The sequence below is a fragment of the Alexandromys fortis genome, unplaced genomic scaffold, assembly GCF_014885135.2.
Source record: "Alexandromys fortis isolate MF-2015 unplaced genomic scaffold, M_Fortis_MF-2015_v1.1 scaffold_302, whole genome shotgun sequence".
NCBI classification, from domain to species: Eukaryota; Metazoa; Chordata; class Mammalia; order Rodentia; family Cricetidae; genus Alexandromys; species Alexandromys fortis.
This window is the reverse complement of record NW_026068267.1, coordinates 147996-166008: the sequence shown is the minus strand read 5'-3', so window position 1 is coordinate 166008 and position 18013 is coordinate 147996. Positions and strand designations below refer to the sequence as shown.

Genomic DNA, 18013 nt, shown 5'->3' with positions numbered 1-18013 from the left:
CTTCGTACTCCTAACATCCCAATTCGCCATCACCTCCTCAGTTCTGGAGGCCACCATTTCTGTGAAAGGAAAAAGAATCAATTCAGAACCCTCAAGACCAAGTTCTCAGCACATGGATTTGTTTGCCCTAGAGGGACAGAGAGCAGGGGTTAAGATACAAAGACAGGAGATAAAGGCTGAGGAAGAAGGGGAGGGGAACAAGGGAAAGGGAGCAGGGGTATTTGTGGCAGGACAAAGGATACCTCTAGATAGAAAGGAGACAGACGTGGCACATAGGAAAATGGCTGTATATAAAGGAAAAGGGGGAAGCTGGCGATGGTGGCGTACACCTTTAACCCTGGCACTTGGGAGGCAGATAAAGGCAGATCTCTGTGAGTTCGAGGCCAGCCTGGTCTACAGAGAGAATTCCAGGACAGGCTCCAAAGCAACAGAGAAACCCTGTCTCAAAAAAAAAAAAAAAAAAAAAAAAAAAAAAAAAAAAAAAAAAAAAAAAAAAAAAAAAAGAAGAAGAAAAAGAAAGGAGGAGAAGAAAAGAAAGAAAAGGGGGAAGCCCTGTGTTAGGATGAGAGCTTTAATTTTAATTGGGCATGTTAATTGGATGAGACAAAGGGGGGGGGTTGATTGCTGGTCTTCACTACTTCACTACTACTATGCCAGGGATGCCCTTTATCTTGGAGATATCCCCACCCCCACTACCAGGCTCCAATACGTCCCTGCCTGCCTTTTTCTCTTTCCTCCCTCCCCCCTGCCCTCCCAACTAGCTCCTTTCACTTAGGGGCCTGTCCTGCAGCCTCTACCCTGGCTTGAAATGAATGTGCTTGCTACACAGAGCTATGCACTTTAAAAGTTAAGCTGGGAGCTGGGGATGTAGCTCAGTTAGTGGCATGCCCGCCTAGCGCATATCAAGTCCTAGGTTCCATCCCTAGCATTTCATAACCAGGCGGGGTGCACACCTATAATCCCCGCACTCTGGAGGCAGGGGGATCTTCAGTTTAAAGTCATCTCAGTTATAAAACGTGTTAGAGGCCAGCCTGGGCTACCAGGAGACTCTGTACGTTTTGTTATTGTTGTTGTTTTAATTTGTTAGTAAATATGTATATCCTACAACTCGAAAAAATTTAAGGTCACCTTCTCTGTGAGGTTTTTCTGAGCCAACCCAAAGCAGTCAAGCGAGGAGAAACGGAGGCGGATCCAAACATGAGAGAGCTTTCGGAGCAGCTTCCGGCGGAAGGGAATGGTAAAAGAGCACAGAGCAGGACCAGGAAAGACTTGAATGTGGCGGATCCTTGAAGAAGTGTTAGCTGCTGGGTGGCCCAGGGAGCAAAGCAGGGCGGGTCCGGGGAGGGGTGAGAGGCCGATCGAGGCGGTTGGTCCGTCCGGAACCAGGAACCGGGTAAGACGAGCCAGGAGAGCTAGGATTTCCTAGCCCGCCGAGTGAACTAGCGCTGTTTGGAGTCGACACCTGCCGGAGGGGCGCTGTTCTATGACTTGGGCTCCTCAACTTTCCACAGCCCCAAATCACCCCTACCTCACCTGCCAACACTCAAGGCAGGAGTGGCAGGAAGCTTCCCTGTGCAGTGATCTTGCTCTCTTGCCTGCGGGCTCCCTTTCCAGTGGAGACCTCCGTTTCGCTTCTTGCCGACCCCAGCACCCCCAGCACAGGCAGCCACGCAGGAGGGTAGTCGTCAAGCTGAGAAGCAAGCTCCGGAACCCTGAGTGGTTGATGTTCTGGACACGGACATCACAGGGGACCAACACTGCAGCCACCTCTACCTTCACCCCTCTGAAAACCCAGTCCATTACAGTGTCGATGCTTTTTCCTGAAAAGGAGGGGAACGACAAGGCTTATGGAAACTAAGTGATTTTGCTGAATTGCGTACTCGCAGTGTACCCTTGAAAGCAAACTTCTGGGACTGGGTCAAAGACTTGGAGGGTATGGATTGTGAAGCCCTGACTTTAAACACTCAGGGCAGCCTGTTTTTGCTCTAGCATTCAGAGAGCCGTATTTCCAGGTCCCCTCCCTCACATTCCACCGAAACCAGGGCTTTCCTGAGTGCTCTAGGAGTGGTCCTAATCTGTGTTGCCTTGGAGGCTACAGTCTTTTTGTGACCCTCTTGTCTTGGTTGTGCAGTCTGAACTAAATCCACTACTAGCCAGGACAAAGCCACCTCAGTCCAGGCCCTACACAGTCAGACCCAGGTTCAGGGGTTAAAGCCCAGGCCTCTTGCTAGGTTACAGTTCCTTAGCTGTACAGGCCTGAGAAAGCCAGCCCAATCTAGGATCTAGTAATAGGGACATTTCCTTTCTGGTGGGGGAGCAGGTGAGGCCTCCAGTGTCCCACCGGCTAGTCTTCCATCTACTGCTGTGGTTTAGGCTGCACGAGTCAGGTAACTGGCATCCTGCTCAGTGTGAAGGATTGTGGGAAAACAGATCTAAGGTGGGAAGACTGGGCCTTAAGTAAGGGCACACTTAGCCGTAACTACACACTTTTTCCAAAGGCAGTCCTTACACTTTCCACAGTGCTTCAAGCTTAGAAATCTTAGGGAATGAAGCTGAGGTCCAAGGGGATATGAGAGAAGAAAGGACAGGGGGCTAGAATGTAGCTCAATGATAAGAATATTTGCCTAGCATTTACAAGGCCCTGAGTTCAATCCCTAGTATGGGGGTGTTGGGGGGAGTCATCATGAATTAATGCTACAAGACTCCCCGAAGGGAGTCACAGCTTGTTCTGGGTCATTATCAGAGCTCCTTGACTTGGCTGCCTAACCTTTGACCCAAGCTAGTACAGTCTCTGCCCACCCCCACCTCCCCAAAGAGGTCACACAATACCCTCTGGGAGGTACCACTTGACACTGTGTCATGAGAATAAAACAAAGCTACAGCCTCAGCTACTATTGATTGAACACGCACACTGTCTCCTTTAACCACAGCCATCTGAGTGAGCGTTCTTACCTAGTGTGTGTGAGACCATGAGTATTGATCCTCAGCACCAGGACAGGGGAATCCCATTTTTGCAGATAAGGAAGAGGTAAAGTAAGCAACATGACCAAAGTCATGACTATTAGAGCTAGATTTCTAAGCCAGGTCTCCTTAACTCTGGAATCCATGTTCTCCTGATCATTGTCAGCAAAAGAGGTCCTGCCCTGCCCTCCTACTTGCAACCCTGAAAACCCAGCCACGCCTGCTTGTCCAAGTCAGGTCCCCTCAGAAGCCTTCTACTGCCCGACAAAGGGGTTTCTGGCCAGGCCAACGGGGGCGTCTTCTCTAAGGTTTTCTTCTTGCATTCGGCCCTTTCGTGTCCTTCTCTAACCTTAACTCAAGGCCCTTCTGGCTGAAATCCCACAGGCTTCTTCATCCTAGTGACTTCACTCATCTTGGGGGCCCTGGCTCAGATCCTTAGGAAGGCCTGAGTTGTGGCTGGAGTTCTGTTAAGGTGGTGAGCAGTAGTTCCTCACAGGAACAACAATCTAACAAACAAAAAGGATTTCCTTTTTCCTATCTCCAAGTCTCGATTAGTTGCAGAAATAGACTTGAAGAGGCAGTAGAGATCGCCTGGATGGTTGGAAAGATATGTAAATGTTTTCTCTTTTATCTATTTCTCCGCTCCGTTTTGGAGATTGAAAAATATATATCTTTAAATAGTTTAATTTTAAGAAAATAAGACATGAATGGAGCACCAGGACTTGAAGACAGACTCCTGAGTAAAGAAAAAGCACCAGACTAAGAAATCCCGTGCTTGTGGAGGGAGGATTCGGGCTCCTCCCCCACCCGAACAGAACTTCTGAGGTCGTGAAGACTGCGCTTGGCACCGAGTGAAGGTGGCTATTGTGACTTCCCGAGCCCGGGAAGGGGTGGCTCAGTGCCAAGGGTGTGACCTGGTCCAAAGCCCTGGGATGGAACTGCCCTTCGGCCCGGCTGTACCCGAGGAGACCCGTTCTGGGCGAGAGGGCGTGTCAAAGGCGGAGTCTCCAGCCCGATCTCCCGCCCCGCTCAGCGTCCGCGTGGTTCTCATACATTTTACCCCCAGAACCTGAGGTTCTTAGCCGGCTTCTGATTGAGGTTGCGCTGCAGAGAGATCAATCCCCCAAGGTCTGACTGTGACCTCTGCCCAGAAAAGACCTAGGAACGCGCTCTTCCGGCAGACCTGGGCTCCACCGGCTTCCAACAACTAGGACCAAGAGTTTTGGAGTTCGAAACAAGTGAGCCGCCCCAGAAGGACAGAGCCGGGGTATTGGACTCGCCATGGCTGCGCACGCCCGCCGTCTGTGCCATGTCGCTTTCCATGTGCCAGCTGGACAGCCCCTAGCGAAGGATCTACACCGCCTCTTCGGCTTCCAGCCCCTGGCGGTGCGGGAAGCAGGAGGCTGGAGACAGCTGGCCCTGCGCAGCGGAGACGCAGTCTTTCTAGTAAACGAGGGCTCGGGGCCGGGGGAGCCACTGTACGGCCTGGATCCGCACCACTCGGTGCCCAGCGCCACGAACTTGTGCTTCGACGTGGAAGATGTGGGCGCCGCCGCCCGGACGCTGGCGGCACGGGGCTGCGCGGTGCCGGTACCACCCACTAGCGTGAGGGATGCACAGGGCACAGCCATCTATACAGTGGTCTGCTCTCCGGCTGGTAACCTTAGCTTTACGTTGCTGCAACGCACTGGCTATCGCGGATCCTTCCTGCCTGGATTCAGACCGCTGCCTTGCACGTCTGGCCCTGGCTGGGTCAGCCACGTGGACCACTTGACCTTGGCCTGCACCTCTGGCAGCTCCCCTACTCTTGGGCGGTGGTTCCACGACTGCCTAGGGTTTCGTCACTTGCCGCTGAGCCCAGGTGAGGATCCGGAGCAGGGCCTCAAGGTGGCTGCAGGGTCTGGGCGAGGGGGACTAAGGCTTACTGCCCTGCAGATCCCGCCTGGCAGCACGGTTCCCACCCTCGTGCTGGCAGAGTCCCTACCGGGACTCCCCAACAGACAGGACCAGGTAGAGCAATTTCTAGCCCGGCACGGGGGGCCAGGCCTGCAGCACGTAGGACTGTACACTCCCAACATCATGGAAGCTTCTCAGGGGATGGCGAAGGCAGGAGGCCGGTTCCTAACCCCTCCTGAAGCTTACTATCAGCAGCCCGGCAAAAGGGAACAAATCATAGCGGCAGGGCACAAGCCTAGCCTTCTAGGACGGCAGGGAATTCTGCTAGACGGCGCTAAAGACACATTTTTGCTTCAGGTCTTTACCAAGTCCCTCTTCACTGAGGACACCTTCTTTCTGGAGCTGATTCAGAGGCAGGGGGCCACAGGCTTTGGCCAGAACAACATCCGGGCACTATGGCAGTCGGTGCAAGAGGAAGCTGCGAGGGCCCAGGGAGCCTAACGCCCGCTAGATCTGGGAGTCGCCACCTGTCCTAGGTGCTCTGAGGAAGGAGTCCTGCACGTGCTTGCTGGAGCCGACGTGCCTCACAGGACCACACCCCAGATAAAGCCCATCCTTCCCTTCAGGGCCAGGTGCTGGTCTTCATTCCAACCAGTACCCGCCAAATCTAGAGTCTCTCACTGGACTCCAAAGAGATGGGACTTAAAATGTCTGACACCCTAGGTAATAATAAAGGACTGAGGTCGAGACACAAGACTCTGAACTGCCTTTGTGTCGTCTCTGCATTTCTTCCCCATCCCCTGAAGGTCTTGGGATTATTAACCCATGTGCTTTCTGAAGTTTCATTACTTGTGAAATGGACCCTGAATAAATGATTTTGAAGAAGAATTTAATACAAGCCCTCCTCTGTGCCGACCTCCCCAGGGAGCAACAGCTGCAGGTGCAGACTAGGTCAGGATTAGCCCAACCACCTGCTCTAAGATGACGCTCCAATCAGAGCTTACCTGAGACCCAGAATGGGAGCATTAGATGTCAGCCACGGACAGGTGCTCCCTGCAGCTGCCCTGACTCTGCCAGGGAAGAATACTCAGGTCAGAATGCATCCAGAGGAAGTCAGAACCAAGCTGACTTGACCATTTTCAGAGCCTCGCAAAAGTAAGTGAAGGGACTAGAGAAAGTGTAGAACGTTCTCCAAAAGGACTACAGAAATAAGCATTTTATTAGGCTGGATTTGGGGTGGGCCTCCCAGAGGTATCACTGGGCTGTACTGTTGGGTGTGTCTGTGGGAATATGAGGCTGAAAGAAACTATCCAGGATTTGCTGCCCCTGGCTGGGTTTTTTCCGGCTTGATGGAGTAGACACGCGGGACCTTTTAGAACCCTGTAGAAAATCCAAGGTGGGAAGTAATAAGTACACGTCTGGGAATCTTCTGCCTGCCCTACTAATCTAGCCTATAATGCTATAGGATTTTCCACCTCCGCAAAAGGTGCCCCAAAAAATCTTGATAGATACAAAGCGGGGGCTGGGGACATGGCTCAGTTGATAGAGGGATTGTCTAACAAGCACAAATCCCTAGGTTTGCATCCTAGTGCTGGATAGGTGCATGCCTATAATCCCTTCGTGAAGGAGGATCAGAAGTTCAAGGACATCTTCAGCTGCACAGCATCGTGAAGCCAACCTACACTAAATGAAACTGTCTGGGGGCGAGGGGTGGAGGCATCGCTCAGTGGTTAAGAGTGTGTACTGCCCTTGCAGAGGACCTGAGTCAGGGACCCAGTATATATGTTACATGGTTCACAAGCACCTATAACATCAAATTCAGGGGATCCAATGCCCTCTTCTGGCCTCTATGGGTACTACACTCAGTGTACATATACCTACACATAGATACATACACATAGTTAAAAATAATAAAAACAAATCTTTTTCTAGGATCCAAATTAGCAGTTATTTTCAGCAAGCAGCTTTTTGTGATCCTTGTCTCACAGATGGCTCCCTACCTCAGATCCCACGGAACCCAGAACAAATACTATATATACATCCCCGTGACACCAGAGCCCACACCAGTTTGTTCTTGTCCTCCTACCCTGTGGTCTCACTGTACCATCAGTCCCTAGTTCACAATGGACGTCAATACATGAATTCTAAGAGCCCCAGAGGCAGGCCTGGGGAAGACGAGAGGATGAGCCTAAGACTCACCTTGCAGGTGCCTCGCCGATGGTCTTCATACATGCGGAATACCTAGCCAAGAAGGAGGTGGGGGGGGGGGGAACAAAACAGGACTGGCACCTTCTCCAAAAGAACCAATAGCCTGAGTTCCACCCAGGCCTATGGACAGCTCCAGCAATTTTATTTAAAATATACATTTCTTTTTTCATTTATACAGCAATAAGTTCATGTAAGAGACAAACAAGACACAAAAGTACCTTTTTCATGGCAGTGGAGACAGCTGCATTGTGGAATTCCTCCCAAGTCAACCATCGAGCACCAGGAGGTGCAGGGGTCGCTGGGGTCTGTCCTTCTAGGGACAGACTATATACTTGGTATGTCAGTTTGATGTGAGAGAAGACGTGGATCACCTGGGGAGGGAAGAGACGGAGCTGGGTCTGTGAATGTTAACATGGATGGAAGCGCTCAATCCTGGCATCTCTGCTAACCTACCTCTCCCAGGTGCTGGGGACGAGTGGTGGGGAGAGGTCCGGACCAGCTCTGCAGTTCCCGCAGAAGGGCTTTGTGTTGATGCTGGTCTGACGGCTCCAGGGTGACAGATGGAAACTCCCAGAGTCCAGCCAGCAGACCTGATGGCAGCCAGATAAGCAGTCAGCGTCTTCTACTGCCCCTTTATTCCTCGGCTGCTTGTGACACTGACCTCCAGCCCCCACAGTCAGGCACCTGAGTGAGGCCTTTGCACCAGCAGAATGAGGGGACTCCCGTTGGTCCTGGGCTGCTCCACAACACACGTGGCAGAGTGCTCCTCCCTGGGAGGCCTGCGGCTGGCCTTGCGAGGAAAGTTGGCCACTCCCAGAGAGGGGTCCCAGGGTTTTGTGGGAGGCAGGCAAAGCTGGCACGGGCTAGTCTTGAGAGCTGCACACAAAGATTCCAAACTCTGCTCAGGCCAAGTGGCCTTAGTGTCAAGCCCAGGGGGAGGCTTAACCTCACTGCAGAATCTTACTCAGACTTGAAAAGGCAGCCCCCTAACAGGGCCAGGAGAGGCAAGCCGGGGTCGGGGCTGGCGCTTACCACACTCCTCTACGTCAGGACTGCCTGGCAAGGCAGAGAGCTTTTCCCGCTCCACCTGAGAGACATAGAGGAGGGTGTCACAGGGCAAGGGTCATTCACTAGGTCACCCTAACTCGTCCTTAGGAGGCTTACCCTCTGGTACGCGTGGCATAGGCTCTGCACAGGGCACTGGCTGCAGAGAGGATGCTGCGGGGTACACACTGTGGCCCCCAGCTCCATGGCTGCTTGATTGAAGTCCCCAGGCCGGGCTGGATCCACCAGCTGATGGGCTAGGCTCCTAAAAGTAAGGCACACTACTGCAAACAAAAACACTCTGGACAGACCCTTCCCAGTTTCCATCACCCCAGCTTCTTACCAGAGATGACCAGAGACAACGGAGCTGCTGGGATCAGCACTAACGGCGCGGACTCGGCACAGCACCCGTAAGACATTCCCGTCCACCACACCAGTTACCTGGCACGGAGGAGCCTGGGAGTCAGACTGGACTTGGAGGAAGGGGGGTGTGCACACTGAATATGGGTGGCATACAGGTTTACCTGGCCAAAGGCAATAGAAGCAATGGCTCCAGCTGTGTAGCGCCCCACACCAGGCAGGAGCTGCTGCAAGGTCTCTGCTGTCCGTGGCACATGACCGCCTAGCTCCTCTACCACCTGGTTGGTGTAGGAAGGTTCGGTGTGAAGACACCTGAGGCTGCTGGCCTCCTAGTCAGTACACCACCCATTTACCTTCCTAGCTCCCTCCTGCAGCCGACGGCCTCGAGAATAGTAGCCCAGGCCAGACCAGAGCTGGTTCACCTCCTGTAGGTGGAGGTCAGAAGTCAAAGATCGGTGGTTGGTCCCTCAGTTGTTTTCATTCCCCCTACCCAAGGGTGGCTCACCTCCAGGGAAGCACTGGCCAGGTTCTGAAGCGTTGGCCACTTCTGAGGAAAGAAGGCCAAGGACGAGAGTGTGAGAGGAAGCCTTTTCCAGGGTCTAGGGGTCTAGCCGATTCTCCCCTCCCTCCCTGGCGTCTCCCTGGCGTCACCTGCATCCATCGTGTATAATAGTCGATCACCGTGGCAACCTGGGTCTGCTGCAGCATAACCTCTGACACCCATACTGGGGAAGGGGGTTAACATGAGGTACTCACCCTGACTCCTAGCCCCTAGTCCCCAAACCTAAACATAGTCCCTAAACTAAGGACTTGCAGGCACAGCAGCCCAGTTTTGTACTGACCAGCATAGGCCCGCCTGTCCAAGTTGGCTTCCTCCTCTACCTGTGAAGGAAACCACAGGTGAAGACTCAGAATTGAAAGGGCTGAGCCAGCTGCCCAGCGCACTGTCCCTGTCTCACTTACCCATCTTCTCCAAGGCAGGTCCCGCTTCTCTTGGTCATACCAGCTGAGCAAGTTCCTTCGGAACGTCGTGACATCGGTTATGTCTCTGAACAGATGGTACGGGCAGACAGAGGTCTGCAGGAACTCCTCATCCTTCTGCTTGGCCTGGCCTGCAGGACGACCAAGTCACTCCAGATTACCCTTCCCCCAGACCCCTCATTTTTTCTTTTAAGAATTATTTTTAAGTGCGCATATATCCAAGGTATCCAATTCCCTAGAGCTGGAGTTCTGGGCAGCTGTAAACTGCCTGATAGCTAAGATGTCTCTCCAGCAGCAGCAGGGTCTCAACAAGATCTCATAGTCCAGGCTGGCCTCAAACTTGCTGTGTAGCCAAGGCTAGCTTTAAACTCCTAATCCTCCTGTTCTAACTCCCCAAGTGCTGGGATTACAAGGGTGATCGCTACCTCTGGCTCTTCCATATTAAACATTTTATTCTTATTGTGTATGGATGACGTGAATGTGTAGGTCAGAGGGCAGCATTCAGAGTCGGTTCTCCCCTCCCACTTTTCCGTGGGTCCTGAAGATCAAGCTCAGGTAACCAGGCTTGTGTGACAAAAGCTTCTTCCCACTGAGCCATCCTGCTGGCCCCTTTTAGGATTTTTTTGCACAGGCCCATCAAGGATTCGGGGCATAGCAACCTGTAGTAGCCTGTTCACACTTGGGGCTTCTCCTACCCACATCTCTCACGCAGTCTTTAGAGCTACAATCGGAGTTCTAGTTCTGTGTAGTCTTGGCCAAATTTCTGGTCTTAGTTTTGCCAGTGCCTTTGTTTTCTCTGGGCTACAAATGAAAACTCAATAGTTTTAGTTAGGCAGAACAGGTGCCCGTGCAGGGTGTTTCCCTATTTTCAAAACCCATTCAGGTTTATAAACTCATCTGATGCCATGAAAGCTGCACGACAGTGGAGAGATGTGCAGATGAAACTGTTCCGTTCTACTGCTAAGAAAACACTCAGAGCACTTGGCCCAAAGTTACACAGAAACAGTCAGAATTAGCTTCTTAATCCCTCGGTACACAGCAAGCTCGAATCTGTCCTCTTGTACAGCCAGTGAAACCAGTCCCTTGACACTCTTGGCAAGGGCCGAGCTCCTTACCATCAGGGGCAGAAGGCTTGGCCTGGCTGCTGCTAAGGGCACATTTTCCCCTTTTCTTGGGGTTGGCTGGTTGCTTTCTGTGGCTCCTGACAGATGCTCGTAGCTTCTTCATGATGACCTGGAAGGGAAAGATGTAGCCAATGGGGCCAGCCAAAATGAGGCTGAATCTGAAGTCCTGAAAGAATTAGAGCCACCTCTCCCCAAATCACTCAGAATGTCCAGCTTGGCTTTTTCTTTTCTTTTCTTTTTGGTTTTTCGAGACAGGGTTTCTCTGTAGCTTTGGAGCCTGTCCTGGAACTTGCTCTGTAGACCAGGCTGGCCTCAAACTCATAAAGATCCATCTGCCTCTGCCTCCTGAGTGCTGGGATTAAAGGCGTGCACCACTACTGCCCAGCTTTTCTTTTCTGTCTTTTGTCTGCAGGCATGAATGTATGTACCGCGTGCTACCCTAAGAGGCTAGGTGTCAGATCCTCTGGAACTGTAGTTACAGCTATGAGCTGTCATATGCATTCTGGGAACTGAATTCTGCTCTAAGAACAGCAAGTGCTATCCAATGCTGAGCCATCTCTCCAGGTCACTGTGTCTTTTGAAACGGTCTCACTACGTATTCAAGGCTGACTTCACACCCTGGTTCTCTGTGATGCCTAATCTTGGTTGTCAACTTGACTATGTCTGGAATCAACTAAATCTCGAGAATTTGGGCATGTCTATGAAGAATTTTCTTTTTCTTTTTCCAAGATAGGGTCTCTCTGTGTAGCCTTAGCTGTCCTCTGTAGAGCAGGCTGGCCTCAAACTCACAGAGATCCACCTGCCTCTGCCTCACAAAAATGAGAAAACAAGAATTAAAGAGGGAAAAAGATATGCCTGAGAGCAGATGGCAAATCAATGAGAAGAGACATGGGCTAGTAAATCTTAACTGGCCGGCCATTAGTAAATACAGCTGGCTGGCTGTTGCTAGGCTGCTTTCCTGGCTATCTTTTCTCTAACTGCAAAAACATTACTAATAGGAAACAGCAAAATGGCTGAACAGATAAAGGTCCCTGCTGCCAAGCCTGATTATCATAGCATGTATGGGCTCACACACACACACAAAACACACCATAAATAAATAAATATAAAGAAAAGGAAGGAAAGAGGCTTTAACGAAGTATCTAACACTCCAGAGTGGAAGCCCACTGTCTGCTCAACCCCAGGCGGTGCTTTGCTCAACCCAATGGCTCCGGGAGGCAGGAACTATTACTTCCATTTCAGCTCAGAAAGCAGAGGCCAAGTAAGCAACTTGATCCCATCTTTGGTTGTGCTGCGATCCCACCAAACCTGTTTTAATCTCTTCCTAACAGTACTTGGAATTCACCACCTCATTTTCATCAAATGACCCTGCTTTTGCTTTTTTTTGGGGGGGGGGGATATACAAACTATTGGCTCTGCCTTCTTTCCACTTCTTCCCACCTCTCTGTGATGGCCCCTCCTTTTTCCTAGGCCCCTACGCCTACAATACTCCAATACTCTGAACAGGACATTCTCCTCCCCTTCATCACCAACCTCCTTTGCCAAACTTGCTCACATTCACAATTTCTCCTACGGCCTGTTCTCCGAAGAAAGCAATCTTTCCAAGACGTGACCATTGCTTCCACAAAGTAATCCCATGTTTGCACCTGTAATCCTGGTGTTTAGGAGGTGGAGCCAGGAGGTTCAGGAGTTCAAAGTCAAGGTCATCTTCAGCTAAATACTTTGAGATCTCTCCTAGCCTATATGAAACCACAAAAGACAACAGAAGTGATCATGTTTTATTTTCACTTCCATATATGAACTGTTCAATAGCTTCCCATCAATCCCTTAACAAATGTTTTTAGAATTGCCTACTGTGTGCCAAACAATTTACCTCAGTGTGGGTAAGATAGAGGTCCTTGTGATCACAGATGAGCAATAGGGGAACCAGGAATGGTAGACACACAAGGATGTCTCTTCAGAGTGAGAGATGAATTACCTATTTCCCACCTAGAAGGCCGATGACCTCTGCTCTACCTGACAACTGATCCTCCCCCAGACCATGACTGTGAGCTTGTCAATCTATAGAACCCATTGTTATAGAAGATCTCACAGGTACTTTACAAAGGGTTTTGATGTAGTCACACCTTAAGTTTTATTGTGCACACAGGGTTAAGCCATCTATCACCAGGAAATCTTTCACTGAACTGTGCTGTGCTTAAATATGTCTAAAATAAACTATTTGGGGTGAGACTCCGGAAGTTTAAGCCAACACTGGCTACTTAGTTGTGTTGAACCTGACTGCCTTCTTGCCTCCCGAAGATGATAACTCTGCTGGCCGTGGTGGTTGCAGAGACCCTCAAACCTCAGCAAACAAAGAAGGATTCTTCCAGAGGAGAGCTTATAATCTAACAGAGAACAACACACATAATGAATTACATAAGATATTTCAAAGAAGAAACCCTTGGCATATCGAGGAAAGGTCACACAAGTGAAGGGTGTGAAGTTAGGAAAGAGCACAAATGTTTCAGTTTTCTAAAAATGACTCACTCTGGCACGCAGACCTTTAATCCCAGCACTTGGGTGGCAGGCAGGTGAGTTCAAGGCCAGCCTGTGCTACTAGAGACCCCTTTCTTCCTTCCTTCTTTCTTTCTGTCTCTCTCTCTCTTTCTTTCTTTCCTGCTGTTGTTTTTTCGAGCCTTCACAGGTGCGCCGCCACCACCGCCAGACTCCAGTTTAAAAAAAAAAAAAAAAAAACCCTCCACCAACTTATGAGGTCTCTTTTTTTTAGAGCCTGTGCCAAATATATTTACCATACACAATACATACTTGTTAAATGAATTAATGGGATGGGGAAGATTCGAAGGAGATTCCTTTTTCAGTGAGGTGAGGTAATGCTGCATACTATCCAGGCCGGTAGGAGGAGGATGTGAACGCGCCCTGCGGAGACACTGGGTTTCCAACAGGGGTCAAATTCGGACAAGATGGCTCTTTCTTGATATCCTACTATCAAAGCCTTAACCCAAATGCACATTATCACTGTGTGAATTATTTTAAAAGCATTCCTGCAGATTGGTCGCTTTACCACCTATCTACCCGCGTCAGGTAAAACGCCTCCCGCCTCTCCCTTCCTCCAACTTTCTGGGGTGGCGTCCACGCTCAGACCCTTTACAAAGTGTGGCGCGCCCATCTCTCCCGAGCTCCTAGGCATGGTTTAGCTCAGCATAGGAGGCATGCTCTCCTCCACCCCCGGGAATCCTGCGCCGCCCACACCAGCCCTGGGCTGTTAGATGAAAAGATTTGTAGTAACTTAAAAGTTCCAAGTTCCAGCCAGAGCGTGCGGAAAAATAAATTACCTCCCGCGCAGTCTCCAGCCCGCCGCCCCGGGGAACCCGCCAAGGGGCGTGGCTTCGCCCAGTCCGGACGCTCAGCCAATAGGCACTCGGCGCGCGCAAGGTCCGCGCTCCGCGCTCAGCCCGGCCACTCTGAACGGAAGTTGACCCCACGAGACCCAGACGGCGAGACCCGCCCCATCCTGCGCCGGAGTCTCTCCGGGAGACGAAGCGGAAGTCTCGGCGTGCCTCCAGAAGGCTGGCGCGGGGCGCGCGGCATCATGGCCGCCGACAGTGACGACGGTGTGCCTTCGGTTCCAGCGACTTCTGACGGTGAGCGACTTCTCAGGGGGTGGCCACAGAAGCCTCCGGGTCCTGTGGAGGGATCAGCTTCGGGCCGGTAGTCCTAGGATCAAGCCTGTAGCTTCTGCTAGCGCCCGCTGTCCTAGGAGACTACAAGTCCCAGTGTGCAGCGCGTGCAACTTTAAAGCCCGTGAAGTTAGATTGTAGAGCAGTGAGGGCGTGTGGGGAGGTGCTGTTTGGCTCGAGCCGGTGGTTGTCAATCGGTAACACCAGGGAAGTGGGGAGTCGTCCACGGTAAGTGGAGCTTAGGTCTAACTTTGAAGCACTCGTATCTGTTGAGGCACCATGAGTATGGAGCCTTACGGGCTCTGTGTTTGAGACAGGGTCTTGCTCTATAGCACAGACTGGCTTCAAACTCAAGGCCCTTCAGTTTTATGCTCCTTGTCCTGAGATTACAGGCTCGGAGGAGAAAGAATACTCAAAGGTTGTCTACACTTGTCTGCTGAGTATGTTGCAAAAAAAGGAAATGACTTCCCAATCCCACATAAAGCCACTGCAAGACCCAGATGCTCTCTTTCCAAATTTAGGGCACTGTCCAAAGCGTGTGTATAGAGTTGGAGGTTGCAGAATCTCTAGGGAGAAACTTGTCAATGGGCAACCCCTCTCCAACATCTAGCTTGGTGTCTGATCCACTGGGACCTTGTGGGAACATGACAATTCATTGCCCTTATCCCTAGGTGATGTCAACAAAAACACAAAATCTGCAGAGGAGTTTGTGGTACGGGTTCCTGTGGTGGACGTGCAGAGCGACAACTTCAAGGAGATATGGCCGTCGCTCTTGCTGGCCCTAAAGACGGCGAGCTTTGTGGCTGTGGACACGGTGAGGCCTGGGAAACGGGGAGGACAGGTGGCTGTGAAGGGTTTGACGGGTGTGGGAGATAATCACAGTCCTTTACCCATCCATAGGAGCTGAGTGGGCTTGGGGACCGGAAGAGTTTGCTGAATCAGTAAGTATAAGCCTTTTCTTGTTCATTTTTTGGTTTTTCGAGACAGGGTTTCTCTGTGTCTTTGGAGCCTGTCCTGGAACTAGTTCTTGTCGACCAGGCTGACCTCGAACTCCCAGAGATCCGCCTGCCTCTGCCTCCCAAGTGCTGGGATTAAAGGCGTGCGCCACCACCGCCCTGCATAAGCCTTTTCTTTAACCCCAGCTTTCTTTAACACCCTAACAAGTGTGTAGATCTCAGTCCAGGGTTAGGGCATCCCAGCTCTCAGTAGTTTGGGTCCTTTGTGAAACTAACTCAGCCACAGCCATGCCCAAACCCAACTCTTAAGGTGCATCGAGGAACGTTACAAGGCCGTGTGTCATGCTGCCAGGACCCGTTCTGTTCTGTCCCTGGGCCTCGCCTGCTTCAAGCAGCAGCCAGATAAGGTATGAGCTTCCCTCACCCCAGATGTGAGGCATGGGGCAGAAGAGCAGAGGTGCTGGAGAAGGCTGGGAGGTTTTCTTCCTAATTTTTGACAGAACAGCTCCTCCTTGTTTTTCAGGGTGAAAATTCTTACTTGACCCAAGTGTTCAATCTCACCTTACTGTGCATGGAGGAGTATGTCATAGAACCAAAGTCTGTGCAGTTCCTGGTACAGCACGGCTTCAATTTCAACCGGCAGTACGCTCAGGGTATCCCCTACCATAAGGGCAATGACAAGGTAGGGGTCCATCTTCTGTTGCCTTGAGTCTGTGTTCTCTGTGACTTATTCCTCACTACCATAGACTGACTGCCTGGGGGACATCTGCTTGTAAATATGGAGAGTCACTGGTGACAAGGCTGGGGACACACGAGACATACGAGGGAGGGTAGTATTGGGTTGGAAAATGAGGGAGTTCTTCCCAGGTGTGCAGCACAAGAGCCTGGCTGGGCGGGCATTCTGTTCTTCCCACTGACCCCTTGCCTTCCACCTAGGGAGACGAAAGCCAGAGCCAGTCAGTACGGACCCTGTTCCTTGAACTGATTCGGGCCCGTCGGCCCCTGGTGCTACATAATGGCCTTATAGACCTGGTGTTCCTGTACCAGAACTTCTACGCACACTTGCCTGAGAACTTGGGAACCTTCACTGCTGACCTGTGTGAGATGTTCCCAGCAGGCATTTATGACACCAAATATGCTGCAGAGTTTCATGCCCGCTTTGTAGCTTCCTACTTAGAATATGCTTTCCGGAAATGGTGAGGACACGGTTGAGGGAAAGGGGTGGGGCCTGGTATGAACCTATTTCATTCACTTAAGATTATTTATCAAGTACCTACCGTATGCCAGGCACTGTTTTTAGGTGCTGAGGATTCAGCAGTGAGCAAAACACAAACCCCCTTGTTCTCGTGGAGCTTATATGCTAGTGGAGCAAACCCTCTTGCGCTGTTGCAGTGAGCGGGAAAATGGGAAGCGGCGGGCAGCTGGCAGCCCACACCTTGCCCTGGAGTTCTGCAGCTATCCATCTAGCATGAGAGGCCATATTGACTACCGCTGCTGTATGTCTCCTGTAACCTCCCGTCGTTCTCACACCACCGGCATCTGCACCAAGTTCTCGGTGAGAACATTCATCTGTTTCTTGGGGAAGGGAGGTTCTGACGTATGGAACCCCTTCTAAGCCTCTTTCCAACCCCTAGGCCTATGGCTGGTGCCCTCTAGGACCTCAGTGTCCTCAGTCACATGATATTGACCTTATCATTGACACTGATGAGGCTGTGGCAGAGGACAAACGGCGACGGCGGCGACGTAAGGACAGACGGAAAAGGGCTTTGCTGAGCCAGCCAGGGACAGAGACCTTTGAGGAAGCTGAAGATGGTCCTCCCATAAAGCAGGTCTGTGATGATAGCCTCAAGACAGAAGTTGAGCAAAAAGTGACAGAGGGTGAATCTAGGGATCAAGCTGAAGATGGTCCTCCCATAAAGCAGGTCTGTGAAGATAGCCTCAAGACAGAAATTGAACAAAAAGTGACAGAGGGTGAATCTAGGGATCAGCTTGGCTCCAAGCAAGATCACAACAGTGACTTAGAGGTGGAGCATAAGGCAACAAGTTCTGAAATAGCTGATGTGGCTGCCTCAGAACTGCCAGTGAGTCAAGCCAGTCCTAATCCTGTGCCTGGGGATGGATTGCATCGGGCTGGTTTTGATGCCTTTATGACAGGCTATGTGATGGCCTATGTGGGACTGAGGCACGGACCTCAACTCTGCAGTTCTGGACCTTGGCTTCCTGAATGTCACAATAAGGTATATCTAAGCGGCAAAACTGTACCACTCACAGTGGCTAAGAGCCAGTTTTCTCGTTCTTCCAAAGCCCACAACCAGAAAATGAAGCTGGCTTGGGGCAGCAGCTGACTCAAACATCTGCCTGGCACTAGACCTAGGGAGAGACGCTAAGAGTAGGAAAGAGATGTTTGGCTCTGTGTAGTGGCTCATGTCTGCATCCCAGTACCCTGAAGGCTGAGGCAGGAAGACTGCTACAGTTCATGGCCTACTCAAATCAGCCAGAGCTGTATGGAAAAACCCTGTTTCAAAAAAGGAAAAAGTTATTTGAGTTGTTAGCCTGTGTATGTTGCGTTTAAGTACTACGGAGTTGTTGTGCAGGTCCTGGCAGAGACAATAAGCGCTTCACTGTTTTCTTTTGTACAGAGGCCTGACCCTGGGGTACAAAATAAGACTAACTAGCCCCTGGAACATCAACTTTATTTTTTAATCTGAAAGTGTCTTGGGAAAAGTTTTACAAAAAAAAAAAAAACAGAAATGAATTATGAAAATATTTAACCAACTTCATTCTTTGGTTATTTCTTATTGCG

At 51.0% G+C, this 18013-nt stretch overlaps 3 protein-coding genes across 7 annotated transcripts; 2 read left to right on the top strand and 1 right to left on the bottom strand.

Annotated features, from left to right (window-relative positions):
• Positions 1-1134: 1134 nt before the first annotated feature.
• Hpdl (4-hydroxyphenylpyruvate dioxygenase like) lies at positions 1135-5950 on the top strand. The gene has a single exon (XM_050131885.1). It carries the CDS (start codon positions 4243-4245, stop codon positions 5356-5358), a length of 1116 nt encoding a protein of 371 aa, XP_049987842.1. The 5' UTR covers positions 1135-4242; the 3' UTR covers positions 5359-5950.
• Positions 5951-6055: 105 nt separating this feature from the next.
• Positions 6056-14043, bottom strand: Mutyh (mutY DNA glycosylase). 5 transcript variants are annotated; one of them, XM_050131878.1, is made up of 18 exons: positions 13910-14043; positions 13383-13504; positions 12130-12313; positions 10566-10683; positions 9433-9581; positions 9312-9351; positions 9121-9194; positions 8975-9016; positions 8823-8894; positions 8634-8747; positions 8453-8550; positions 8230-8374; positions 8098-8152; positions 7750-7941; positions 7519-7655; positions 7284-7436; positions 7057-7098; positions 6056-6237 (listed from the first exon to the last, which is right to left on the bottom strand). In XM_050131878.1, the coding sequence occupies exons 2-18, from the start codon at positions 13454-13456 to the stop codon at positions 6112-6114; spliced, it is 1815 nt and encodes a 604-aa protein (XP_049987835.1). In that variant the 5' UTR covers positions 13457-13504; positions 13910-14043; the 3' UTR covers positions 6056-6111. The 5 variants fall into 5 exon arrangements, with proteins under 5 accessions (XP_049987835.1, XP_049987836.1, XP_049987837.1 ...); XM_050131879.1 differs by lacking the exon at positions 7057-7098; XM_050131880.1 differs by lacking the exon at positions 12130-12313 and having other exon boundaries at positions 13910-13925.
• Positions 14044-14049: 6 nt separating this feature from the next.
• Positions 14050-17988, top strand: Toe1 (target of EGR1, exonuclease). The gene is made up of 8 exons (XM_050131884.1): positions 14050-14218; positions 14926-15068; positions 15155-15195; positions 15521-15617; positions 15734-15892; positions 16147-16406; positions 16603-16765; positions 16845-17988. The coding sequence occupies exons 1-8, from the start codon at positions 14167-14169 to the stop codon at positions 17553-17555; spliced, it is 1626 nt and encodes a 541-aa protein (XP_049987841.1). The 5' UTR covers positions 14050-14166; the 3' UTR covers positions 17556-17988.
• Positions 17989-18013: the final 25 nt, after the last annotated feature.

Bases quoted from the DNA above. Each gene is read 5' to 3' on its own strand.
- Hpdl (XM_050131885.1), top strand. From the start codon at position 4,243: ATGGCTGCGCACGCCCGCCGTCTGTGCCATGTCGCTTTCCATGTGCCA.
- Mutyh (XM_050131878.1), bottom strand. From the start codon at position 13,456: ATGCAGCATTACCTCACCTCACTGAAAAAGGAATCTCCTTCGAATCTT. The intron at 8,375-8,452 runs GTAAGAAGCTGG...CCTTACTTTTAG, and splicing joins GTTGTCTCTGGTCATCTCTG to GAGCCTAGCCCATCAGCTGG. The intron at 7,437-7,518 runs GTAGGTTAGCAG...TTCCCTCCCCAG, and splicing joins GTCCCCAGCACCTGGGAGAG to GTGATCCACGTCTTCTCTCA.
- Toe1 (XM_050131884.1), top strand. From the start codon at position 14,167: ATGGCCGCCGACAGTGACGACGGTGTGCCTTCGGTTCCAGCGACTTCT. The intron at 14,219-14,925 runs GTGAGCGACTTC...CCTTATCCCTAG, and splicing joins GGTTCCAGCGACTTCTGACG to GTGATGTCAACAAAAACACA. The intron at 15,893-16,146 runs GTAGGGGTCCAT...CCTTCCACCTAG, and splicing joins ACCATAAGGGCAATGACAAG to GGAGACGAAAGCCAGAGCCA.